The sequence below is a fragment of the Cyanistes caeruleus genome, chromosome 16 (genome assembly GCF_971803275.1).
Source record: "Cyanistes caeruleus chromosome 16, bCyaCae1.hap1.1, whole genome shotgun sequence".
Taxonomy (NCBI): Eukaryota; Metazoa; Chordata; class Aves; order Passeriformes; family Paridae; genus Cyanistes; species Cyanistes caeruleus.
The window spans coordinates 3,300,602-3,327,130 of NC_141716.1; the positions used below are offsets into that span (position 1 = coordinate 3,300,602).

The window sequence follows — 26,529 nt, forward strand, 5'->3', positions numbered from 1 at the left end:
CCCTCATCCCCCCGTAAGCCTTTCCCAGGCTCGGGCGCTGCCGGAGCTGCTGTTTACACCGCGCCCAGCGGCCACTGGAACCAGCGGGGATGGTCCCAGCGCCCTAGGAACCTTCACCTGCCAGAACTGCCTCAAAATCCTCCCCTCGCCCTCACCGGGGTCAAAATGCGGAGAGGGAAAGAGGGCGACAGGAGGACCCCGGGGTGGGAGCGCGGGCCTGAACAGGGAGCGGAAAAATAAAAAACAGTTACTCACAATCATCTAAGTCATCCTGCAAATCCACAAAATACAAAGGGATCCCTACAAACAAAAAACAGAAGAGAGATACCAGGGGGTTGGTTTCGGAGGGACGATGGCAGCCCCAGCTGAGCCGCCCGCCCGCCGGTCCCACTTACCGGCCATCTTGGAATGGACATGGGCGAGGAGGAGGAGCGGGAGGGCACAGGGAGGAGCCGCGGGTGCTTCCTGCCGCCGGGTCAGCCCCGAAACGCCACCGGGTGAAGGAGCAGCGGCTGCCGGGGGTCGAGCGGCCTCTTTGCACCCAAGGGGGATAGCAGCGAGCGGGGGGCACGGGCGGGGACTCCGGCGGCCGCCCAAGATGGCGGCGCGTCCGCGCAGCCTGAGGAGGAGCGCGGTGTGCGGGTAACCGGGGCGGGCGGGGGGCGGCCGCCGCGGGGACGGCGATGATTGTGCTGGGCCGCGTCTCAGGCGCTCGCTGAAGGCGCTGCCCGCCCGGCCATGGCTCTAAGGGAGCTGAAAGTTTGTCTTCTGGGGGTAAGTGCTAGGCGGCGGGAGGGAGGGTGGGAGCGGAATGAGGGGCCGGCTGGAGAGGCTCTGTGGTGGCGGGGAGCCTCTTGTCAGAGCTCCGGGAAGCCTCTGGTGATGGCGGAGAGCTCTGTCAGAGGCTGGAGGGGCTCTTCGGCGATGGCAGAAAGCTTCTCTCAGAGCCCGGAGAACCCCTGTCAGAGGCGCCGGGCGTGGGGAGCTCTCCCCGGGCGCGGGGTGGCCCTCGCCCCATCCCTCTGAGGGGACCGGGCGGACGCGCCTTCCCCTCGGCGGGGGAGGCGTCTGCTAGGGCTCAATCTCGCTCCTTTTCTGCCCTGTTCTCCTTTTAAAAATAAGAGAGGAAGCACAAACGTCCAGTAGGTGCTTCCCTCTTTCTCCTAGGCTGAGTCGGGCTTGGAGTTCACAAAATAAATGGAAGCACCTGAAAACTGGTGGGAGAGAGGGAGTGGCCTGAATTTATATTGTAAAAACATATGTAGGCTTGAAAGCCTTGCAGGTGGTGGAAGGACTCCTCCTTCACGGAGGTGTGTGCTTCCTCCACACGGAGCGAAGTGAAGCAGAAGTTTAAAAATTGAAGGGTATGAAGCTTCGTGTTGGCTTGGTTTGGTTTGAGAGCCCCAGGTTGAACAGGTGGAGGTGTCACCACCTGCATTGAAACCCTCTGTTGTTCAGAGTTGTTTTCTACTTCTAAATGGCCACATTGTCCTTCAGAGGGGAAGATTATGTGTTTGTGTATCCTTTGTTTTATAAAGGTATTTGGGGTAACTACTGTTTATGTTCACCTGGCCTCAGAAACCTTCTGTCATGGAAGAAAAGGAGAATAAGCACCCAGGAAAACTTGAACTCCCCGAGCCAGGAACCACATCTGTGTTTCTCTTTTTAAGATTTGCTCTGATTAATGAGACTGCAAACAGTATAAAACACAGGGCTATGATAATGTGCTTTTCCTGGAGAGGAAAACAGCTTGGCAGGATGAACACAATCATACATAGTGTATCCAAACTGCTGCAATATTCAGGAGATTCAAAAAAAAAAAAAAAAAAAAAAAGCCATGAGTGATGTAAAACTTCATTTACAGTGAAGCAATTCCTCAGGGGTTTATTCTTTAAAGTTTTCATGACTCGAGAAATATAAAGCAAAAAGTTTGTCTCCACACGTCTTAATTAAAATACAATTAGAAATGTCCAGCTTCTACTGAGAAGTGTTTTCCGCTAAGAGTTTATTTCGCTTCTAAATGTGACTTCTCTATATCTTTTGCTTTTTAACCGCGGATTCAGTGCTACAAAAATATACGCAATCCAGAATTTTTGTTTCATGTTTCCTCTTTCACCATTTTTAGCACTGTAGAGTTGCATTAGTAACATGTTTCAGGTGTGTCACAGAAAAAAATTCAAGTCTTTCATTAAGCAGGGTGGGACAGCATTAGTCAGAGGCTGCAAGCATGTGTCACACTTGTATAATTTCATGCGCTCCTCTGGTCCTTCATCCTGGCAAGCCATACTCAATTGCTGCATATTTTACCAAAAGTGGTCTTTTCTTACTGTTCTTCCATTGCAAGGTGTGCATAGCTTTGTAAAAAAGCCCAAAGTTTGAGTAGCAGTAAGTGAGAATGCAGATTTTTGTGGTCCTTCAAAAAAAAAAAAACTTTACATTTTTGTTTAGAAAACTGTAATTTGTCACAGACCTTTCATTTTCTACTAAATGAATATAATACCTGAAGTGTTTCACAACTTTTCTGGGAATCTCTGCAGGAATGTGTTATTCACTGCAGTGTACTGCAGGACTTGAGGACAAAAAGAATCATCTGTTCATAGTAACTAATACCACTTTCAACTGTTTCTATTTTTTAGGACACTGGTGTGGGCAAATCAAGTATTGTGTGGAGATTTGTCGAAGATAGCTTTGATCCCAACATCAACCCAACAATAGGGTAAGAAACTAAATGAAGTAAATGTGATTTATGCAAGAATAAAATGAGATTACCTGAATAGATCACTTGGGAGTTCTTCGTGTGTGGCAGCTAAATGTGGTAATAAACATGACTGCAGCCTTAATTAAGCTTGTGAGCTACCTCAGGACTCGTAGGAGTGTTCTCAGCACTCCTGCAGCTTCCATTTTTATGTGTAAGATCTGGACCCATTTTGTATTGTTAATCTAAGCTAGCAATGAATAAATTGCACTACAGATGCTTCTGCTAAAGGGACAGCATGCTTTTCTCATGCACAACCTTTACATTTCAACATCTAATTATTATGCAACTCCACGGGTTCTAATACAATTTTTTAAAGACTCAAGTACTATAAGTCTCCTATGCTTTTAAGGATTGTTAACATAATTCAGGTAGGTCTCACCATGAATTAGTTAAAATGTTGCACATCTGTATGCAAGGCACACACAAATCTAACTGATGAAACTGTTTTTCCTGTTGGTCTCGTGGGTAAGGGGGATATTTGAAACTTGAGCCTCTGAGTAGCAACATTATTGATCTCAAATCTTTGAATGGATAGAAGGAAGGGCAAGCATCAGGGATTCTTGGAGTGGTTGGATCTTTTTATTTCTTTCGCTGCCTTTTTTTTGCTTAACAGTTGTCTTTTGGGCTGCTTTGATCAGAAGCAATTTTTGGCTTATGGGAGGACAGCCTTTGCTGAATGCCAAGAGGTGTGTGGGGGTGTCACTATAATTTCCTGTCTCAGGTGTCACACAGGCTCTGCTACAGCTTCGACCAAAAAAAGATCCTGCTGATAAAGATCAGCTGTGTCTCATCCTGTCCTTCTGACAAATTGAGGTTTCCATGGTCTCTCTCTTTTCTCTTACAACCCTTTCTTTTTCTGAGTATAAATACTGACATTATAGTAGCTTGAAGTGACAGACTGAAAGTCTATCTTTTACCAGCCTTTACAAAATCATTCACTGGTCTGAGGACTGGTTATTTTGGTCATTTGCTGTGTAAAGGAATCAAAACTTGCCCAAATGCAGGGATTGTGTGAAGCTCCAACAAGATACACAGTCCGAAAACTTAAAGTAAATTAATCTTTACTTTTTTCTTTTTTTTATATACCTTTTTTTTAATTCCTAATTGAGACTAGTAGGTGGAAAGGACAAAGTAAGGGTTAGAAGAGCTTTGAGCAACTTGCAAAACTAAGGCTGAGAATGTTTCAACTTTATTCCTGGGTCTTTGAGTTCATGAGATATGATCTTGTTTCCTGTCCTGTTTTCATTCCCCTTAGAGTCAGCTGAGCAATCACACTCTTGTTGTTAATGTTCATTGCTCTGTTTCTGATATGGGCAGCTGCAGAAGCTCTGTCAGAATTCTGCAACTTTTCTCCCCTCAGGATACTGATGGCACATTTAACCAGCATATGCCTTTAGGTACTGCAGAATATCTAGTCTTTCTTTATAGCATCAAAAAGGAATATCAAACAAGTTATAGTACCTAATTGGCTGGGAGAAGCAGCTGGAAAATTTAGTAAGAAAACAGACATTATTCCTACTAAAAGTCATCAAGGATAACTCCAGCTTGGACGGTTTTGTTGACCCAATTGTCAAAGAATTTCAAGAAGCATTTAACCTCTTGTCAGGTACCACTGGGGATGGTTTAGTTGTGATGTGAATCACAGAAACACAGCTGTTCAGTTCAAATTGACTGTACAGGGATGTTTTGGTCTATAGCACCAAGTAAGATAAATTCAGTGAGAATCTATGTTTAGGAAACTGTTTCCATATAGACGGGAGAATTCCGATTTTATGCATAATTTGTAGCAGTCTTAAAGGAAGTGAAAGTATCTGCTGTGCTTTACTAGAGATACTTCTATCACTTTGATTTTCTTTATTCATTGCAGAAACACGTCAGCTAATTTTTGGTGTTGAGATGCATTGCAATTAGGCTCTTTGTTTTTAGGGGTGTTGCAACTTTATATTCGGCTTCTTAAAAGGGGAATCAACTTTGGAGACTGACACAGTATTTGGCACATGATCTGGGCTTAAGGAATAGGGAGGTAACCTCTTAACAGCTGAAACATTGTGTAACTGCTCTCTTTCCTTTTCTTTAATGTACCTAGCTAATTGTCCTCTTATAGCATTGAAACAAGTCCCAGGCCTGCAGTTACATTTGTTACAAAAGTGTCAAGGACATCATTAAGTGGTTCTTAAGCCCCAAGATAAACTGAAGTTCAGAGTCCTGGGCCCAGGTATGCAATGCTGATCATACTGAAAGACTCTTGCTGTCTGAGTCTGACTGTACAGCAAGTTTGGAGCACTGTAAGAAGCTCCAGTGTCTTCACAATCTTGTCAAAACTGACAGAAGAATAAGTTTGGAAGTCTGCAATATTTTCAAGTGGCAGGAATTAATCACACAAGAGGTATTCAAGTTCACAGTGTAGGATCTCATGTGCTTAAAACAGTTATGTCACCTCTAGCTGTACAAGGATTTTAATTCAGTGTGTGGTTTTTCCAGTGAAAAATGCGCCTACAGGTGAGAGATACAGCAAAAGACTCCCTCTTGTAAAAGAGTAAGGTCACTGAATTTGTGTTCTTGTGGGAAATTCAGTCAGTCAGCTAAAGCAGATCAAATAAACCACAAAAGTACTTTGCAATATTTAACATCTAGAATTTGAGCCAGGGGAGAAGCATCTGGAACATAGGAGAGAGCTGTCTTTTTGTGGTTTTTTTTTAATCTTCTGGAAGTCCAAGAGCCTCTGCAAACTAAAATATGTAATGCCAGACAGGTTTTGGGAGCTGTACAAGGTGCAGACAACAAGCAATTTACTCTATTGATTTCTTTGTCCTGTTAACACCTACCAATACTGATATCCATCTCCTATTTTATTCCCAAGTATGGATTTACCAGCACTTACCTGAATGTTAATACAGAGATAGAAAAAGCTGATACAAAGGGAAGAACTTGACCTCTCTCCCCCCAGAAGTTTCCAGTGTGCACTGAAGTGATTGCTATGGTTCTGTGAGGAGGAATGTTGTTAAAAGGCTGACTTTTCTGTGTTTTTTTGTCATATATCCTATATTTTTTATCTAAAGCTTACAAACAATTAAAACCTATAATTTGCATTCATGTTGTGTTTTGGTAGTTGAATGTCAGTCTCTGAAAGGAAATTTCATCCTCTCTTAATTTCAGCCTTTATGTCTGAAATGCTTCATCAGTTTGTGTTTACATGTGGGGAAAGCGCTTTTATTGGAATGTGAACCTTTTTGAAAGCTCATGGTGGTAATGAATGTTCTAAGGATTTATATTCTCAAAAAGCATGAACTGTGTAATTTTTTTTTTTTCAGAGCCTCATTTATGACCAAGACTGTACAGTATCAAAATGAGCTGCATAAATTCCTGATCTGGGATACAGCTGGACAGGAGCGGGTAAGTAAAGTCAATATCTGTGGAGAAAGTTTGGGCCAGAGCTTGGGTTGCTTTTCAACTCTGCTCCTGAAAGTCACAAAGTGATCTGGTTTTACAAACATGTATTAGAACTCTTGTTTCTATGGAGGTTCCTATTAGATGTGGGTGATGTAGATATTTTTATTTTTCATTGATGTCATGATTAAAGTTTAAAGGTAAGGAAGATTACTTAAGAGAAGTTTATGAAACAATAGTCTGGGTTTAGATTCACTTAAAGGGAATGGTCTTTCCAGAGAAAACAAGGCTGGTGGGGAGGGAAGCCAGCAGCACACTCTAGTACCATTTCTAGTTGAGTTTTAAATGTTCAACTGCAATATTTGCAGCCAGTGCAGCACCAGAAGAATCAAAGTGAAATAAATTAACCATGTTTCAGAGTACAAGTAAGGCCTTGATTCTGGAAAAATACACAACTGCTAACACATTCTGTTAACTTCACTGTAAGAGTTATATATGTGAGTAGGATGTAGATTTATGCTTTCCAATGCAGAGTTTTAAGCAGTGTTACAGGTGATAACTGCTTTTTTATCCTTTTGTAAAGCTTTTCTAATCAAATCTGATGATGTTAGAAGCTATGTCAAGAAATCTCTTTTGAAATTTAAATTTTAATTTGGTAGATTGGGGTTTTGATCTCTGCAGCATGCATAGAGTTCTGAGAGGAGGCAACAAAACTTTGAAGAAAATGACTAATCAGATGAAATCCCAGCTAATTAATTTGCATGATTTTTACTTGGAATTTAAAAGGAATACTTTGCTAGGGTACTTGCTTGCTTATGAATTACTAGTAAGAACAGTAGAAATTACAGTAGATTTATTAACAGCGCTTATTCTTGCTGTTTCTTGACTGCAAGTGAATTACTGGCAACTGCCAAGTACTCATTATGAGTTTATTTAGGATGTGAGGTAACTGTGACAAAGGTTGTGTTATTACTTCAGGGTAACAACAGGCAAATACAGCTGTACTGCTTTTCAGGATTGGCTTGGGAAATAGCCCAAACAAAAAGAACCAAACAAACAAAAAAAAACAACCCCCCCAGTAATAACAAACAAAACATAACACCTTGTAAAGATTCAGTCATCCCTATCCACTTGACCTTTAGGATTCTTGGTAGAACTGAGTTGCCAGCTCATTGGCTTGGTAACAGCCTTGATGGCTAGGAAGTAACTCAAGTGTATTTGTATCGTAATTTAATGCTGTGGATTTTGAATGACAATTTATTTCTTTCCAGCCACACCATAGAAAGCAAACTTGTCAGGGATATTTCCCAGGAATATGTCCAATAGTATCTGTGTTATCAAAAATATCCTGAGCCCTTCCATTCCCAGCAGTCAGTCAGCATTTGCTGTAAATAGTTTGTCTTAAGTGAATATCATAGCCCATTCTGGAATGTTATTGCTGGAAAGTGATATTCTGAGAGGTAGAGTATGAATTTTTAGAGGTTGGTGCTCTTAAATTGAAACCTTTATAAACATGCCTGCCACTATTTGGCAGGAAACATCCATTACATTTTAGCATTCCATCCTGTTCACTTTAACTGTGCAAGCAATGGGAGGACCTTGTAATTTGGATTCAGCACATCTAATCTGAGGAAGCATCTCTGTACATGACCAGCATGTTCCTGGTCTATTTTTGGACTCTCAATGATATCTCTTTAATTTTCTTCCATACGAGTTGCTTTATATCTTTATTGAAATCAAAAAAGGAAAGGTGTCTTGCCAGGACTCTGACCCAGGAGCTGTGATACCTGTGAAATTCATATTCCATATCTGAGAGAAGTCACTTGAGACCCAAATATAACCAAGGAAATCAGTGATATGTGAGCAAGGATGTTTCCTTTGAAATGATTCAGTATCTTCACAGACATTTCTTTCTCCAGAGCAGGACAGAACTATCACTGCTGACACAAATGGGCTGTATACCTGCCTGGCCCTGAGATCTGTAGCACAGTTTTCTGCTCATGCAACATATCTGACAGTGAGTTATGGAAGGGATTCCCTCCATGGAATAGGTCTGGAATACTAAAAATGTCCACACCATTCTTGGAACTGAAATGTCTCTGCTGAGCTATGATGTGGTATGCATGGAATTCACAGTCCTGGCTCCTAGAGGAGTGTTTGCTGTTTCTCATTTCAAAAACCCAGCTGCAAATAGTGCTGCACTGCTTCTGGGCACCCCCTTGCTCTCAGTGGCTGGATAACTTGTTCCAGGGGTGGAAATGTGCACCAAGTCATTCACACACCTCATTTACACACACATCTTATTTCTTCTCTCATTTCTTCTACACTGAGTTCAACTGATAGGAGGTAGTTTAGAGTAATTAGGATTTTTGTCTTCTTACCTAACAGTTTTGAGTTTCCCTGCATAATTACATTATGCATAATTCCATTAATAATTCTGTCAAAACACAAATTGGAGCCTGGGGGGCAAGCTGAAGTCTTTGGAAAAATGGCAAAGGAAAATCCAGTGTTTCTGGTAACATCTGTTTTATTAATATATTTTATCTGCCGACTGCTCTTAGGTGGAAAAAAGTATCTAAGTGTTAGCAGCCAGGAAATGAGAGTAATACAAAATCAGCAAGTGAAAGTTGGTTTTTTCCCAATGTAAATAGTGGAATAATCAAAAAGCCAGGTTGCAACTAGTCCAAGTGGTGGTTTACCAAATATGTTTCCCTTTATATTTTAGTACTTAGAAGGAAGAGAGGGATTATGTCCCAATGTGAACTGAATGCCTGCCCGTGTTTCCCTTTCCCACTATTAAATATTTTTATATTCTGAACTTTGCATTCAAAATCCTATTTTCAAAACAGAATTTTAGAGCCAAATGTAAATGGTCTGGAATTCTGCTTTATAGCAAGATTTTTATGATTTATTATATCGTTCTCAGTTGAACTGTACTATGCAAAAGGAAATTGGTATTTTATTAGAAATGAATAAGCCTTTATGAAAAACTGTATCCAATTCATTATTTTTACCCTGAGTAAGATGCACAAAAGCTCTAAATCATATATGCTTACATGGAACCAATACATGCAGTTCACTCTGCACTTTGATGGAGAGTTCTGGTTGCTAGATTAGTTGTCTTGGCTTTTTTAAAGTTGGCAGAATATCCCACTGTTCTTAAGAATGCTTCATTGATATTTTTTGATGCAATTTGATTGTGTACTTTATCACTCTTTTTTTGTAATGGATTAATAAGGTTCTGTCCACACAAAGGTACAGGCTCTACCAAGCAAACAGACCGGCTGTAGATTTAATTCTGAAAATCACAAGAAAATCACTGCAGTCTTTTATCTAGTACATTCTTTAAAGCTCTGCTTGCAGCAGGGTACATAGCTGTGGGCTTTTGCAGTTTTTTGGTTTAAATGTTCTTCTAAATTTGAGGGCAAAACTGAAGCCATAAGATTCTGATTCATAGATTCTGAAAAAATTAACATTTCTAGCATTTAAGACTGATGACTGATCCATGGGGCTAGAAGTTGACAGCAGCTTCTGAAGACTCCAGATCAAAATTAATATATGCTAGTTTTCTTAACATTTTTATCTTAGTCAAAGTTGACTTTGCCTTCTCCCTGCATTTTTGTCCTTGTTTGGTGTTTAAAGTTGAGCACATGCATGTTTGTGTAGACAGTCTGTTAAGTGAGAGGTTCTAATCTAGGCAAAATAAGATCAAATTTGCCTTGGTGCTGCTGATACCGCACGATTTATTGCCTGGCCTTAGGAGAACAATGCCTTCCTGGGAGATTATGTGCTCTGCTGCACAGACTAGTTGTGACTGTAAAGGAAAGTTTTTCACTGCTGTGATCTTGGTTTTCACTTTTTTCGATAGTAATAATAATGATAGTGAGGTTCTGGAGGTCAGTGGAAGTTCAGGTTTATGTTGTCTGCTGTCTTTCTTCCAGTTTCGTGCTTTAGCTCCGATGTATTACCGAGGGTCAGCAGCAGCCATTATAGTGTATGACATCACAAAAGAGGTAAGAGACTTGATCTTGACCCAGCATTATAATTTCTAGGGCTTTTTTATTTGTGTCATGGACTAGTTCTGACTCTTAATTTCTTAATTCCTTCTGTCTTCTTTCTTTTTTCTTTTTTTTTTTTTTTCTTCCCACATTAGGAAACATTCTCAACGTTAAAGAACTGGGTTAAAGAGCTTCGCCAGCATGGACCTCCCAACATTGTTGTAGCTATTGCAGGAAATAAGTGTGATCTTAATGATGTCAGGTAAATAACTCCTGTCAATTTTTAGGGTTTTCCTTAAGACCTAGCACTAAATATTTTAAGATTTTAGAGCAGCTGAAAGGTTTGGAACAATTAGAGCTGTTCTGCTCTAGTGTTGTAGTTTCACAAGGGGTTTGAGCTGTTTCTGCTGTCAGAAGATGTGGTTAGTCTGCCCTTGGATGGTCTCATCTACTTCCTCCCCTGTGCTGATGTGAGTACACGTGTGATTGGGCAGTAAATTGGGCTGTAAAATGGATCCAGATTAAAACTAACCCTGTAAAAAAAAAAAAGAAAACTGTTCCAAGTATATTTATCTTTCTCACACCATGAACACTTGCTGGCATAACGGTGTGGGGATAGCAGGGTTAGGAATGAGCAGTTTACAGGGAGACAGGATTACCTTTTCTGGTGGCAGTGCCAAGTTACACAAACCTAAACTGCCTGTGAAACTATAGTGTAATAGAAGCTGTTTACCTCACTTTACAAGAAGTGCCCCTGTCAGTCTGTAGCACCTCATTTTGTTAGGAAAAATACCAAGCCTGTTGGAAAGCATTGTGTAGGTTTTTCTAGCTTGCTTGTTCAGGTGCCTTCCTTCCCTGCTTAAATATTGGGGTGGAATTGGCTGTGGCCAAAATAGTTGCAGGGAGCGGGAAAAGCTCTTGAGAAACTTTATGAACAGCCAAACTTTCAGGAAGGCATGCACTAAAAACAAAAGAAGGCCTTTTTTATTGATGTCCTTGTTAAATAAGCCAAAATTCAGAAAGAAGGTGTGTGTAAACTTCTTGGGTTTAGGTTTTGCTGGAAAAGGCACCACAGCTGCTGTCTCAAAGGAGACAGCTGGTTATATGTTTAAAGAACCACTGCAAAGGTGGCTCTGAGTATGGTTTTACAAATTGTTAATACCTAGAAGTTATCTTGTGAGCTCTAATAACTTTGATTAGAAGTAGCATGTCTGTTGAAGGAAATAGTGTAAAATTACTTAGAACAGAATTCAAGTCTCATATGCTCAGCTGGCATCATAAGTGTAAACATTGCTATTTAAGCTAATGAGGAAGATTCCTTGTACTTTAGTCAGAAGCAATATTTGAGCCACTGCTCAAAGTCCATGCTCTTGATATCCTGAAGTCCCTCATTACTGAAAGTAGCCAGTGTGTTGTAGGAATTGTATGTGAAGTGATACAATATAAAGTCTAGACCTCCCTAGAGCTACTGGAGTTCGTATTTTTCATTTTGTTTAAGGAAAGATAAAATAATCATCAAGTTGCCTACTTTGGGGGGCAGAATAACTTGTACACTTCTGTGTGCTCAGTATAAAAATATTCCTTTTTTATAGCTACATCTTCATGCAAAGTAAATGCTGCACTGATGATTTGTGCAGTGTTGGGAGATACTTTGGTTTTGTAAACAGTCATAAGAAACGCACAGGATCATTGGAAATAATGCTTTAGGATCTTCTTAGGACGTATAAAGCTGGTGGGGTGAAAAACACACCTCAGAAGGATTGATTGCAGAGCTAAGATTAGAGCACTCCAGACAAAAGCAGTGCAATGTCAGATGGATTAAGGCCTTGGGTAGTTCATGACTGTGCTCGTACCTCAAGGCAGGGAGACAGAACAGAGTAAAGAATGAGCATCAGCTTCAGCATGAGGGAGCACTGTGATGCCAAACATGTAAAATATTCATTACAGGAGACACTTAAAAACTTAATCTGTCCCTTAAGGTTTTGAGTAATGGGGTTCTTCTGCATTCATAAATTTTTCTTTGCTTTTTCTTTTTCTTACAGAGAAGTCATGGAGAAAGATGCTAAAGACTATGCAGATTCCATTCATGCAATATTTGTAGAGACGAGTGCGAAAAATGCAATAAACATTAATGAACTCTTTATAGAAATTAGTAAGTATTTAAACAGTTAATGTACTTTCTTCTGCAAAAAAATTGCATAGAAATTTGATTTCTGTATTACTCATTATGCTATTTGGGTGAAAATTTACAGACTTTATACTAAATTTGTTACAATCTGACATGACTACAAACTGCAAAATGAGCTGCATGAATTTCTGTTCACCTAATGACCTCTAAATATTCCTTCTAGAGGTTTTCAGCCTACTGTGATGCTGCTGGATAAATACCAGGCAGGGTACTCCTGACAGAAGTCAGTGTCATCTTACCATGTCTGTTATTGAATGTTCCAGTTAGTACTTCCAAGGTTATGGAAAAGGAAGGAAATGGCATAAGGAAGATCCAGACTTTATACATCTGAGAATAGGAATTAAGTTCTTACTCTTAGTCCTTTTACTTTGGGTAAAAAAGTGTATTTTAAAAAAATACAATAATTCATAAATGCCAGATTACTGCATGGGGAATAGCAACTACTACATGTAGATTTTCCTCAAGTATTTGGGGGTTTTTATATTAAATTGGAAATCTTTTCTGTTCCATTTGTGGGGAGGACAACAATGATACTTTTTATAGGTGTGAATAAAAAGCAGACAATATTCCAAAGTGAATTCTGTGCAATGTTATTTAGAGGATATATGTCAAGTAGCAACACCAATGTGCAGGTGTGTCAGCCTGTTTGTGAAAAGAGGACTAACTACAGAAACATCAGACTTAAGAAAAAAAAAAATAGGGTCTATACAAGCATAGCATTGAATATATTGAAGCTGATGTAAAGAGTATGTGCTGTAGATTAGCTTCCTGATTTATTGACTTAATAGTTGCTCTCTAAAATTGATCTTGAATAAATTATGGGGGGAAAAAAAAATCATAAATCCTCCTCAGAAGAGAATGCTCAACCAGGAACAGTCCATTTTAAAGACTGATGAGATGAGTAAAGCAGCTCTCTCTACAAGCACTCCTTTGTTAAGCCCCATGCAGGTGATCTGTGGAAATACAGGTCAAGATGGTTGTTCTCAAGCTGTTCCAGATGGTATTGCATCCTGCAAAGTACTCTCCAAGTGCTTTTACAGCTCAGCTGTCCAGGCCTAGATCAGCCTGAAGTGTAGCTGCTGCTAAATTGACTTCAAAGTGCCTTGCTGTCCTTTTGTGCAGCCAGTTATGTCCGTCCCTCTTACAGACATAACAGACTGTTGCTGCCATCCTGCCAGGCAGGAATGTCTTCCCTAGTGACCTATAGCTAATTGAAGGCACATTTTTGTATACAGAGCATACACTGGATGCTTAGAATTAGTTTCAAGTATAACATTTCCTATAAATTTCTTTTTCCTGCCTTCTTGTAGGTCGCAGAATTCCATCCACTGACACCAACCCTGCATCCAGTGGGAAGGGCTTCAAACTTCGACGACAGCCATCGGTGACAAAGCGCAGCTGCTGTTGACTGACCCCTTAGAAAATCAAACTTGTTTATACAGTAGGTGGTCTTAGAAGTTAATAGTTCACATTGGGTTTATATTTTCAGTCTTAAATCTTTATTTGCTGGTGTTCATACACCCGAAGTCCTCCAAAAAGGGACTGGCTCTTGTGGCACCCGTACGTGCGCAGAAAAGACTGCAGTCGTCAGGGCAGCCTGCTGCCTTCCACAGCGTGCGGTGTCTCGTGCATTCAAAGGGAATCCATCATCACTTTTTTGGCCTTGCTTGATTGGAAGGTGACTATGTGGATGGTAGAACTGAAATGTTTTCATAGTTTTGTAATCAAGGTTTTGGGAGGTTTTTTTGTAAAAAGGGAAATGAGCACTTTTGTGGGAGATTGGGTTAGGAGGAGTCTGGAAGTTAGATGTCATTTCTTCCTTTTCTTCAGTGAGCCTTATTTTAAATTTTGGTGTAGCTAATCCAAAGTATGATTGGACAGTTGATGTGAGATGGCTACAGAATGAGCAACTGAAGACAAATAGTAGGCAAATCAGTCCATCCAGTCCCCAAATCCCATTTGCACTTTTTATTTAAGGATGATCTGCACTGGGGGTGGGGACACAAGCAACAGATCTTAAACCACAGACAATCTTCTTTTTCATGCTGACTGTAATCACTTTAAGGCAAACTGGTATGCTTACAGGCATCTTTTTGTTGCTACAAGTTTTTTTAATATTAAGATGTTGGTTGAAGAAAATTACTTGTAGATCTGACTGAAGTGGTTACTGGCTGAAAAGAGATGCTGTAAACAGATGCTGCCAGTGGTTCTGATAAGACCTACAAGTTTTTGGGGAAAGCTTTTAATTGCTTGGCATGTGTAAAGTGTTCATATTATATTTATAAGACCAGTGTTTAAAGTGTTATAAATTATGTAAAAACAGTAAAAAATAATACAATCTTCTACACTCCTTTCATTCCATACCTAAGGATAAACTCTTGGGGAATCTCCGTCAGGATTTTTTTTCCTCTGTTTTAGGTATTGTCACTGTGAGTTCATCCAGAGGCAGATGAAATTCTTTCTCTTTCAATGATGTTTGAAAGGGCCAATAGAAAATCTTGTAGGGGCAGCATGAGGCCTGTCTGTTGAACAGCCTTTCATTTGGGGTGCACCCAGTCTTTCCTATTTTGGGCACAAAAATACACATAGGAAGTAACCTTAAGACGTGGTAATGTAGATCATTACCTCTTGGTTCCTGGGGTTTTTCATCTGTGGGGGTTTTTCATCTGTGAGGATTTTTAGCAAATCAGTGTTTAGCTTATTCTGTATGGGTTCTAGTAGGCTTCCAATTAAACTATAGGTTGACCATACCTGTTTGTGCTATTTTATTTATTTTTACTTTTTGTTTCTTACCAGCACTAGTGAGAAACTTTTATACTTTTGAAGAAAAAGAGCTTAATAGACTTGAGTATATACTAAAATATGCTGGTTAGCTTTAGTATCAAACTGAGATCATGACGATGGTTATTCTTTTTTTTTAATCTGGTTTTCTATCATCTCAAGTATTTTCTCTGAAGGAAACGTAGGAAAATTTGTAAGAAATTAAAGGACTTGTACTTCAGATTCATTTGTGTTACTGAAAATTCTTGGTGAGCTGGAGCAAAACAGGCAAACTGGTACAGTGAGGTTTTCTGATGGGTCAGTGAGTTTAGTGATATTTGGTGACTACATTTTTGTCATGCCTTTTCCTTGCCCTGCCTGCATTGCCAATTCTGCCTCCTTTGCCATAGTCCTACAGGCTCCATGCTTCTAGAGAGCCCAAGAAATCCAACTTCATGGGTTTACACCCTACTGCTTCTGCAGTTCTGATCTTGAATTACTGCAGGTAATGAACACACAGAAACAGCCAGTGTTTCACATTGTCCAAACTGCCAACCCTGGAGTGAGGCTGCTTTTTAACACTTGCCTATTTAAAAAGACAGACAGTTGATGTAAGTTCTTCTGAGTCCAGATAAGTGTTTATTGATCACTGGACCTGCTGAAAGCTGGGATGCAATCTTCCCTGCATGAGATGCACATGCTCATTGTTTCATTTTTGTTGGAGAAAAATGGTTTCTTTCGTATTAATAATTTGTTAGGTCAGCTGCTTTGATCTTGCACTAGGCTTGCTGGAATTGATTATATTTTGTCCTAACATAGCTTCTCTATTTGGAGATACATTGGTATTGGAGCGTTTGATTATCGACCATTCCAGCTAAATTTTTCATAACTTTTTTCCTGGTAAGAAGTTGTTAAAAAAGCTCAGGATTAAAGATTTATTCCATCATGTCTTTCTGTCTAAGGAGTGGAGTTCATCAGAAAGACTCAACTTTCAGTTGCTGTCAAAGGGAATTACACAATCTCAGAATTGTTTAGGTTGAAAGAAACCATAGTGGTCATCTGGTTCAACCTCCCTACTCAAGTAGGGTCATCCCAGAGCACATTGCACAGATTCATTTCTGCAGAACAAGTTTGAAAGGGCAAAGTGTCATGTATGTAAAAATGTAATGAGGTGTATGTTATATCATTGATCCAGAGCATTTTTAGCTGAAAAAATATGACTATTGCAACTTCTAAACACGATCAGTTATTTCTCATAGAAGTTAGAGAATTGAACAAAAATATAATTTGATAAACATTTCATTCTTAAGCTTTGGAACAACTTGAATTATTGCTCCAGGTTTTGGAAGGTGTCTTCATCTGTCCCTCTATTAAAACAGTCTCTTAGCTGACTTGCCAGGCTCTCAATCTGTGCTGTAGATAGTTTTGTAGGTTACTTTATATACATGCTGAAAACTGGCATATCAAGTACCCAAGTAGGTGAAATTTGGAAGCTGACATTTAGTAGCATCTAGTAATCATACTACTGAAAATTATTAGAGGTGCTTTGAAAAAGTTCTAAGACAATTCTAACAACTTTTGCTGTTGCCATGAAGGTTAAGACTTTGTGTTAGGTCCAACAAATCACTGCATTCCAGATCCCTGCTGCCATCAGTGAGACCCTTCCTTTAAGTGCTGCAGGATCAGACAGTTGATGGTTTAGAGGGATGTTTTGTGCAGACTGGAGTCTTTGATGTGTTGCTTTACATTTAATGCTACCAGCATGCTCAAGAAGGATTATTTATTTGCTTGGGAAGAGAGTAAGAGGAGAGGAGACAGGACCTACTTATTGATTTGGAAGTCTAATCCTTTAACCTGGTTGAGGGAGAACTACATTCTTGGTTAAAGCTTCATTTTAATTATCACAAAGTAATTCAAGGGGAAAATCTTGAATGGTTTAAAAGTTAGCCTCAGCAAGATTTTTTTTATGACACTGTTAGGCTTAAATTATTCTTTCACATTAGTGTTTAGTTCCAGTATAACACATTATTAGTTGTAATAATGTTATAACACATTATTCCTCCTTAGGAAAAGGAAGCTTTAGCAGTGAAGTTTGAATTACTTGCTTGTGAAACAGTCTTTAGTGTGTGTTAAGGATGGTGTAGGCTATTTGTGGTGTGCTGTGTCAGCAATCTGCACAGGAATGGATGATTTACAGGACAGAAGCTGTCAGAACAGTGGAGCTGCTCACCCTGGAGTGAGCCTCACTCAGCAGCAATATTTACAGACAAGCAGGGCAAAATCATCTCCAACATGAGCAGAACCTGCAGAATTCACTGGCTTCAACTTCTACACTGCCTGCTCATTTTGTAAAAAGGCTTCACGTATCTCTCCTAAATACTTGCAGCCTCTAAAAATGGCTTTCTGGTTTATAGTTGAGAGAAAAAGAGAAGCTTTCTTAACTTTTCTAGCAGGAAGTCATTGTACAACCATCTGAGATGCTTGAGATTTACATCCCAAGTCAGTAACTCAGAGCAGGAGAATTGTGTACTTGGAATTAAGTCTCTAAAAATCTGTAAAAAAAATTCCCTATAGAAAACTGTTGATGTTTTATGTTCAAATCTCATCTCTAGTAGTAGATCACAGCCTAGTGATGGTAGGTGACAGAAGATTTACAGAAATATGATGACAGTGTGAATTACCAATGCAAGATGGAAATACAGGTTCTAGTATTAAAATAGTCATGTTAGTTTCCTTTGAGTCATATGGCTCCAGCTTGTCAAAAAGAATATGCGTGAAAATACATATTTGTATATCATATAAAAATTCAGGTGCCAAAACATAATTCCCTGAAATTACTTAGCCCTTCTGACACTAATATTTGTTTCTGAAAAATCCCTTCTGATATTCTGGAGGTCTCAAAAGTCTGAATGCATTCACAACTTGGAAAGAAATTGAACAAGCATTACCAGACTTTATCCCTGATGTGTCACAGATAACAAATCTTTCAAGAGATATAAGACTATCCTGAAATCCACGAATACTGATGAGCTTAGCCTCTGACATGTCACAATATCCCTAGGGTCAGCTATTTCCTCTTTCCCCCCCTCCATTTCCTCTCACCCCACCCAACCCTGAATTTTTAACATAATGTTGTCAGAGTATACATGCTATAAAGAGCTATTCAGAAATACTTAGAAAAGTTCTAATGGCTGAGAGTTACTTGGTGCTCCCTATTTCACATGAAGAATTGAGGCAGTAGGATGACTTTTCTCAGTCTAGAGTAAAGACTTAGAAGAAACAATTTTGCTGTTCTTGTTCCTTCAACATGCAAATTGATGTTCCTAAATTTTTGCTTAAACACTAACTGTAAATTTTATTTAAGGAGCTAATCACCTTTGTAAAGATTTTCTTTTAAGAAGGTTGGGGTTTGCTTTGCTTGGTTTCTGTTGATGTTTTCACATGTGTGTTATTGAACAAACCAACTTTTTCAAATGTTGAAGGAAACAGACCACTCTTCTGTCATGCTCTTCATCACTATGGGTGTAATACTCCATCCAGTTGTTGCACTTGAATATTCTGTAACTCTGACACCTTGATAGATTCACAGCTACTATCTTTTACTCGTGTTACAGTATGTATTTCCTATTAAATCCATTGTTTTCTTGGCAATTTGTTCTTTGTTTCCTTATGGGATTCAGACAATGATAGGTGGTGTCTCTTTTGCCACAAAGTTCTAGAAGTATCTGTCAAAGCAGCAAATATTTGTAAGCAAAATGGTAATTCATTAGCACAGCCTTATGAAACTGTTACAGCAGCTGAGACCTGTGCCATGACTGTATTTTACCACATAATGAAGGCTAAAAGCACATTGACCCGGAGGAGCAAGTTATTGTAAGCCTTTTCTGTATTTTAACTTTCTTTCTTGTACTTCTTTCTGAAATTGTGTATGCAGCACTGACACTGTGATGGTGAATTAATTGATTTAAGGCACAGAAATGGATTGCATTTCTGTAGCTAAGATGCTTAAGATTTCCTGTCCATCTTCCCACTTGTACTCCCCACACTGAGGACAATGAAGAAAAAAAAAGGGTTTTTTTCTGAATGAGAAACTGCATTTGTGTGTTCAGGACACAAAAATAACCTGATATGCATAGAGCTCTTGCAGTGTAGTAAATGTTTGCCTGTAAAATGTGTGAAGGTTAACCTTTGTATTGGCAATTCTTGTCACTCATAACAACATTCTGCTTTCATTCTAGGATGGGGTTAACCTGTTACAAGGGTTGAAAGGTCTGTGCCTTCTTACTATATTATCTCTTACTAAAACAAACTCAAGCCGCTCAAAGTTACAGAGCATTTGCAGCACTGTAAACTGCACAAATTTCCAACCATTGCTTCACTGCATGAAGTGTAGTCAGATTACTAGTGATGAAATATTGTAGTGATGAATTCCCAAGCTTATGAATGTTTTGAGACTTTTTTTTTTTAGTCTTCTCTTGGGCTGGTCCTGAGAGCGTGTACAGGTTTGTCTGTATTGTTGGTTTGTAGATGCTAATGAGGAAAACCAGGCTTTTGTTCTCTCCTTTCTGTTTGAATTGTTACACTCCCATATAGTGCATAGAATGCAAATAAAGAAATGTTGATTTGACATAATGTAAACAGCCTTTTCAGCCTAAGCATTCATAATAAACTTTTATAGTGTAATAACATGCTAAATCACTACCAGTCTGATGTATTGTGCAAAAAAATAAAAAGGTGTAAACATTTTATTAATAAAAAGCTTTGTTTATAAATATGCTGACTTGTTTATAAATGCTCCCAAAATTCTCCATACCTTAAGAAACAATCTCTATAGCAATATAATTATAGAAGAGGAATGTAAGCAATAGCTTATGTGTACAAATGACTGGAATAGCTGTTTTCCAGAAGTCCTGACTACTGGTGTTCAGAAACTGGAGCTTTTCCCTGGTTTGTGTACACACAGACAAAAGCAGAAGAACTTGTGCAAAGAAGGGATGGGGGGAAACAGCAGAGAGAATGCAGCTTTTGTGCAACACTTCCTTTCTTTGCAGCACCATGTCTGAGAAAGTGCAGGCCACACACAGTCTTGTCAAGCAGGGCAAGGCCTGACAAATTCTATTAGGGCCAAGTTATTTAATACATTGCTTTTACCTTAGACTGCATGAAATGCACAATTCTCAACTGCTTAGGCCAAATTTCTGTCAATCAAAACTGTAAAGTGCTTTTAATATCTGCACAGTGTTGTGGGGCCTGTTGTGCTGGGAAGGGATCTCCTCTTGCTTGTTAATACAGCCAGCTGGTTGGTAGCTTGCTTTTTTTAAACCACTGCTCTGTTGCTTATGTAGTCCCCAAAAATATGGATTTGGCTGTAGTTAACTTGTGTGTCTTACATGATGCTTGAAAGATGTGGTTTGCTTGCTTCAATCTGGGATGCACATCTAACACCTTGAGTCAATAGCAGCCTTCAAAAGCTAAATAAACAATAACATCCTGTTTCTGAACTGCTGTTTCACATGAAAAGGTTGGATACCAGATTTTATTAAGTAAGTGGCTGCAGCTCCTATGCAGGAAACCCATACTGTGTCATCTTCTGTGTAACAGACCTGGAATAATTTAAATTTCTTGTTACCTGCAATTTAGAAGTTATGGTCTTAGATGAGAGCAAACTGCTTTTAAATAGTGACAGATGGGTTTGTCTAAGAAGGCATGAAGGTGCATCAGAGTATAAGAAGGGTAGATGCAAGGAATATGCTGGAATAGAGAGAAAAAGACGTTTGCATAGGGAATCTGAGAACTAAATGCAAACTACCTGGTTTGCACACACACAATGAGAATGATTCACTTGGATCAAGTTTTTCATAGCTTCTAAAGGAGCAGCTTTGCAACTGATGAGCTTGTTCTTTAAAATTGTTTCAGTACAAAGCTTTCAGGTGCTGTCCAGCATTTCCCTGTAGTGTTCATCCCAATTTTCTCCTGTTAATCAAAAACCCACGTGGGCAACAAGTTGCCTTTTAGTTTTGTGGCTGAATTGTTCCCAGTGAGGGCTGTCTGTGGAACAGGGACGGGGTATTGCAGGTGGCCTCCATGCACACCCATTGCAGTGAGTTTGACCTGCACAACAGTAAATGTACACACATTATTTACACGCTACAAAAACCTGACAACCTACATTCAAACCTACATTCATTAGACTTCATAAACTTTCAACTTAAACAATGCTGTGCTTTATAAAACCTTCAGCCTGGATGAAAACGTGGGCGAGTCCTTCAAATACAAACAGGCAAGTTCAGAGCTGCCAATTAGGGCAAGGTGATCCATCTTGGCAAATCCATTGAGAGGTGGATCATCAAATGCTTCAGGGGGTTCTTTGTACTTCTTGCAGGAAAAGTAGAACTTGGAAAGGTCTGGGCGGCAACACTTAATAGTTGTTTACATTAGGGTTTTTATTATGCATGACTATGCTGTGTAAAGCTTTCTCTCTTACTCCTCCAGTTAGTTTGCAATTAACTTACCAATATGTATAAAGCTTGTGTTTTCTACTAATTAGTGGTCCAAGAATGCCTGGCTTACAGAGAGAATCTGTTCATAAATAAAATTTAAGAGATTAGGTAAAAAAAGGGAACCTTCCCACAGCACCAGCCACAAAAGCTGCAAAATACGAGTGAGCTCTATTCTCTCCTGACTTGAGATCTGAAATGTTATGACATAACCTGTAGTTTAGACTAAAAATTTCCCCCCCACACCCCCCCTCAAGGAGCAAAAATAATAAGATCATCCAAATCTAATTTCCTGGAAAAAGAAAATGCATCCTTTTATGATAGGTGACCATTCTTTCTCCAAAAGAGAAGGAATTTAAGAACAGGAGCAGTATTTGAGTGTATTGCCCTGCAGTAATAAAGTTTTAAAAAATCAGTCCTGCTGTCCTGGCTGGAAGGAGTTGGCATTTCCCTTGTATCATGCAAAACTAAGTTCTCTACTAAATACAAGAATGGGTTTGGTTTGTTTTGGCAGGGAATGAAAGACGACTGAGAACAAAAAGGATGAAATAGGATGGGAGGTGGTAAAGCACATGAGCAGAAAAACAGATTGTGGCGGACAGGAGCAGCTGAAGGTGTGGTATAAACACTGCAGATGTGCTCAGGGCAGTGAATGCCACTGTCCTGCTTAGGGTGCTAATTTTAACATATAGATCACTCATTTGATATTGCTCTTAGTGACAGAAAGGAGAACACTCCTGTAATTCTAGATCTTTTTAACTACCTTCTGCATTTTTGGCATTTATTAAGTCAAATAACATGATACTAAGAATTTGAGTGAGGGGAAGGTGCATCATGTGGGTTATACTCCATGAGAGAAAACAGATTTTCACAACATTTTAACCTTTTAATTCACTTCTCACCTCTTTGTTCATCAGCCCTGCCTAGAACCAAACACAGCCATGTGCTTTGAGTTGATGTTCTTTGGAAGCTTTTTATTTCTGCAAATGGCATCTCCTCCTGAAGTCATGTATGAAGTCCAATGAATACTTTTTTTTGTGTACATAAATTACCAGTTTTTAAGACCAGCATGTTTCTGCTGGTAACAGGGGCATCCTAAACACCTGCCTCTGACAGATTACAGCAATGCTTTATAAATTCTTATGAACTTTTCAAATGTTTAAAACAACCTGAGGACAGAGGGGAGCAAGAAGTGTAGCGTTGCTGTAATTACACTGGCCTAGGGCTATCAATAAAACAGCACTTTATATTAAACCATGCTGTAAATTTAAAAAAAAAAAAAAAAAAGTTTTAAACCATTGGAGTAAAAACCAACCAACAAAACATCAACACAAACAAAAAAAATCCCCAAAACACAACCACCACAAACCACCCCAAAACAAACACAAAAACCGCAACAAGCAACCCAAAACTTTGTTTACTGTTAGGAAAGGGGAGAGTGGATGGCTTAAAATTTGAGGTGACCTGAAGTTCTGGTTTTATGCATTAAAAAGCGATTTCCCGCAGCTCGATGCCGGTTCCCAGAGCTGCCCTGGCGCTGTAACTCTGCGCCCCAGCCCTGCAGCCCCGGGAGCTCCTCCTTTTCCCAGGAGCGCTTCCCTGCCCTTCCCCGAGCCTGGCCAGAGATCCCGGCGGTGCTGGGAGCCGGGGCCCGAGGGCTTCCCCTGCAGCCCTGAGGCCACACGGAGCAGAGGCCTAAAATAACACGCTGCTTCTGGATAACAAGGCGTTTATTACAAATCACGCTTTCCGGTGCCGATTAAACGTTATTTATTAGCCCTCTTTCTTGCCGTAATGCTCCGGGGAGGCACCTCCGGCCACAGGAGCGCCCGAGGAGCGGCGGCGCGGGGCCTCCCCCCCGCGGCCCCTGACGGCGGGGCCGGGCTCACGTCAGCCGCCGCCGCAGCCTCTCCGCGGGCCCCTCCGTGCTGCATCATCCCGCCTCCCGCCCGCCCTGCCCGGCAGCGTGTGCGCCGCCAGCCGCCGCCCGACCGCCGCCCGCGCCTGTCCCCGCTCCGGGGCCGCCGGGACAGTGTGAACAACCAGCCGGGCGAGGGTGAAACAGCACCCGAGCGGCGAGCGAACGAGCAGCCGGCAGAGGGGTGAACCCGCTACCGGGCGCGTCCCCCGCCCGCCTTCCCTCCTCCCTCCCTTCCTCCCTCCCTCCCCTCTTCCTTCCCCTCCCTCCCCGTCCCTTCCTCTCTCCGCCTGGTGCCGCCACCGCCGAGGAGGAGGAACATGGCGAAAGCGGAGCAGGTCCTCAGCCTCGAACCGCAGCACGAGCTCAAATTCAAAGGTACGAAGCGGCCTCCGCCATCCTTCGCCGCCGCTCCCCGCGCCGGGCGGGTGGCGCGGCCGCGCTCGGGCCCCGCTCCCCGGCAGCCATTTTCCGGGGGCCGGGCACCGCCGGCGGATAAAATGTCCTTCAGCGCCGCGCCCGCCGCCCCGCCGGGCCCCCCCTGCCCGCCGCGGAGCCGCCCCCAGCCCGCGGGGGTCCTCCCGGGCCGCCCTCAGCGCTGCCGCAGCCGCGGCGCGGGTGGGGGCGGCCCGCGGGGACGGCGCGGGGGGGTCCCGGCCGCCGCCTTCCCCGGCCGGCAGCGGGAACACCGGGCTGTGCCCGGCTGACCTTCCCGGGGGCGGCGGCCGGGGACAGGGGGGACCCCGCGGGGAAGCGGCGGGAGCAGGGGTGCGTTCCCCAGGCCCCGCCGGGGGTGTGTGCGCGGCCCCGGCCGAAAGATCTGGTGCTGTAATGTAGGACAGCGATGTCCGTGTGGTGGGACTGGGAAGCCAGGTGTCACAAACCCTAGGAACGGGCAAAGGGTTTAATCAAAAGACAAAATCAGGAAATTGCTAGCTATGGAGCTGTTTAAGTGCTCTGCGTGGCTCTTCGGTATAAAATCTAAACGGAGGAAGGATGTTGGGAATAAGATAACGAATAAGGGTTTCTTCTGTAACGTGTCCCAGGCACTGTGGGGTTGCAATTGTGTCTCTGGCCAAAAACAAGAGGCCTCTGGCCAGGTGCTGAGCAGCACTTCCTGGCTTTTCCTGCTTATTTATTATTACTGTAATTTTGCAAGCCTTTTGGCTAAATAAGCCACGAATAGTCTGCCCGTGCAAAAATCCATCCTTTAAATAAAAGTCTTGAATGGATTTGGGCTTCCACTGGCACTGAAATTCCTGTCTTGTAGCCTGACAGCACAGCTGTAATACAATATTCTGGGATTACAAATAAGCAATCAGCAAGTTTATTTATGCGACCAGAGTCAGAAGTGTTTTATAGCTTTGCTTGATAATCTGGCAAATAAGCTGTTCTTAAAAAAAAAATAGGGATTCATTTATTGGCCTCTAGCAAAAATAGTACTCCTTTAAAAAAAGCTTTCATGTACATTTTTAAATATATAGGAGGTCTTTACCAGTTTTTATTAGTAAATATATTTGAACTAATAATATTAAGTGGGTTTTATCAAACAGCCTGTTAATAAACACTGGGGGGGAATGCATAATCTTTGTTGTAAGCTGAAGTTGTTATGGCAGCAGTATCAAACATGCTTAAGAAGGAAACTATTGTTCTCAGGTTCTTTGTGTTAAGTATGATTAGATGAAAATCACCTCTTGTTCTGGATAAAATTGCTTTCAGCAAACAAGCAAATCCAAGCTCAGGTGGGCAAAAAGTGCGGCCTTAATTGGCGCTGACTTGCTAATGAGATTTAATTGTTGTCCAGGGTTTGTTTTTTTTTTCCTTTTCTTCATCACAGGTAGATATAAACCTTGCCAGACTGTTTTTTTCAATGATAATTTACCAGACTGTCTTTCTTTCAGATGAGGTTCTGGGCTAAATAGCCAGTAGCCATTGAAGTTAAATCAACTAACCATAGCACTTTTAGTTGCCAGATCTTCAGCCTACAACACATATTCTTTATAACATAAAATGCTGCTTGACTAACTGCAGCTATTAAATGGCTTAGTTTCAAAGTACTCTTAAATATTAATGTTCAAACAGACTTAATGCTGCAGGCAGCATTCATATGCTCTGGCAATACCTCGGTCTTACAGTCCCTTCTAGCAAGCAGTGCTGACCAATGTCCTTCATTCAGGATACACCAGGTTGAAGTATTCATGAAGTAAATTCTGCTGTAAGCATTTCTTGCCCTGCTGATCTTGTGAAGACATACTGCCTGGTGATAGGGCTGAAATGATATTGTCACCTTGTAAATAGTTACATTTATTTCCAGAGCATTCCTTGGCCCCATACAAGTAGATCCAGGCTGACAGAGGTCATGGAGCTGCTTGACTGGTACAGGCATCCTCATGGTGGGTGCTGAAAGACATGGTGCTCAATGTAGGTAACTGAGATTGGACTGTAAACCAAACACTAGAAGTGGTGAAGGGCTTGATCCAAACGCAGGTAGAAAAAGCATAAAATTGTTCGCTCTGATTCCGTTGAAAGGCTCTGTGTAGCTCTTCAATACAAAATTTAGAAGCAGGTAGGATGTTGGGAATAATACAGTGAATGAAGATGTCTTCTATTATGTGTCCCAGTCACTTTGGGTTTGTAACTGTGGCCTGCACTTCCACTTCTTAAGGGTTAAAGACCATTTTAAAGAAGCTTTTGTAGCCCATTGGTTTTGCAGTGAGTCTCATAAATTCATTTGGTGCTCTGTTTCAAAATACTGTGCTTGTGTCTCGTTTGAAAAAAATATCAAAGGAGTTTTTCATGCTGGAATTTTTTTTCACAGCATGTGAACATGAGCAGGGGTTGTCTTTCCTCCCGCCTCGCATCTCCTACAGCAGAGCACACAGGCTCCAAAATAGCATCAGCGTGTGCTGTGCTGAAATGCAGCTGTGAGTCGTGGGAGGCTGGACACCATTAGGTGGCTGAAGGTGCCCATTTCCTTCCCCTGGTCTTTGATGCCATGTGAAATAGGAGCTTCACTGTCTTGC

General features: G+C 41.1%; 3 protein-coding genes across 5 annotated transcripts in view; 2 read left to right on the forward strand and 1 right to left on the reverse strand.

Moving 5' to 3' along the window:
- LOC111938175 (serine/threonine-protein phosphatase 4 regulatory subunit 1-like) overlaps positions 1–1,165 on the reverse strand; it is a 22,335-nt gene extending 21,170 nt beyond the window's left edge. The window contains exons 1-2 of one of the 3 annotated variants that reach the window (XM_086852979.1): positions 396–1,165; positions 256–300 (exon numbers count right to left, since the gene is read on the reverse strand). In XM_086852979.1, the coding sequence (XP_086709105.1) occupies positions 256–300; positions 396–402 (52 nt within the window). In that variant the 5' untranslated portion in view covers positions 403–1,165. The remainder of the gene's footprint in view (positions 1–255; positions 301–395) is intronic. The other 2 variants (XM_086852980.1, XM_086852981.1) reach the window with 2 other exon arrangements.
- On the forward strand, positions 485–19,863 carry RAB22A (RAB22A, member RAS oncogene family). Its single transcript, XM_086852983.1, has 7 exons — positions 485–774; positions 2,637–2,716; positions 6,070–6,151; positions 10,087–10,158; positions 10,299–10,405; positions 12,186–12,295; positions 13,642–19,863. The coding sequence occupies exons 1-7, from the start codon at positions 739–741 to the stop codon at positions 13,737–13,739; spliced, it is 585 nt and encodes a 194-aa protein (XP_086709109.1). The 5' UTR covers positions 485–738; the 3' UTR covers positions 13,740–19,863.
- A 3,516-nt stretch (positions 19,864–23,379) lies between these two features.
- VAPB (VAMP associated protein B and C) overlaps positions 23,380–26,529 on the forward strand; it is a 33,302-nt gene continuing 30,152 nt past the window's right edge. The window contains exon 1 of the mRNA XM_086852986.1: positions 23,380–23,884. Coding sequence (XP_086709112.1) covers positions 23,827–23,884 — 58 coding nt within the window. The 5' untranslated portion in view covers positions 23,380–23,826. The remainder of the gene's footprint in view (positions 23,885–26,529) is intronic.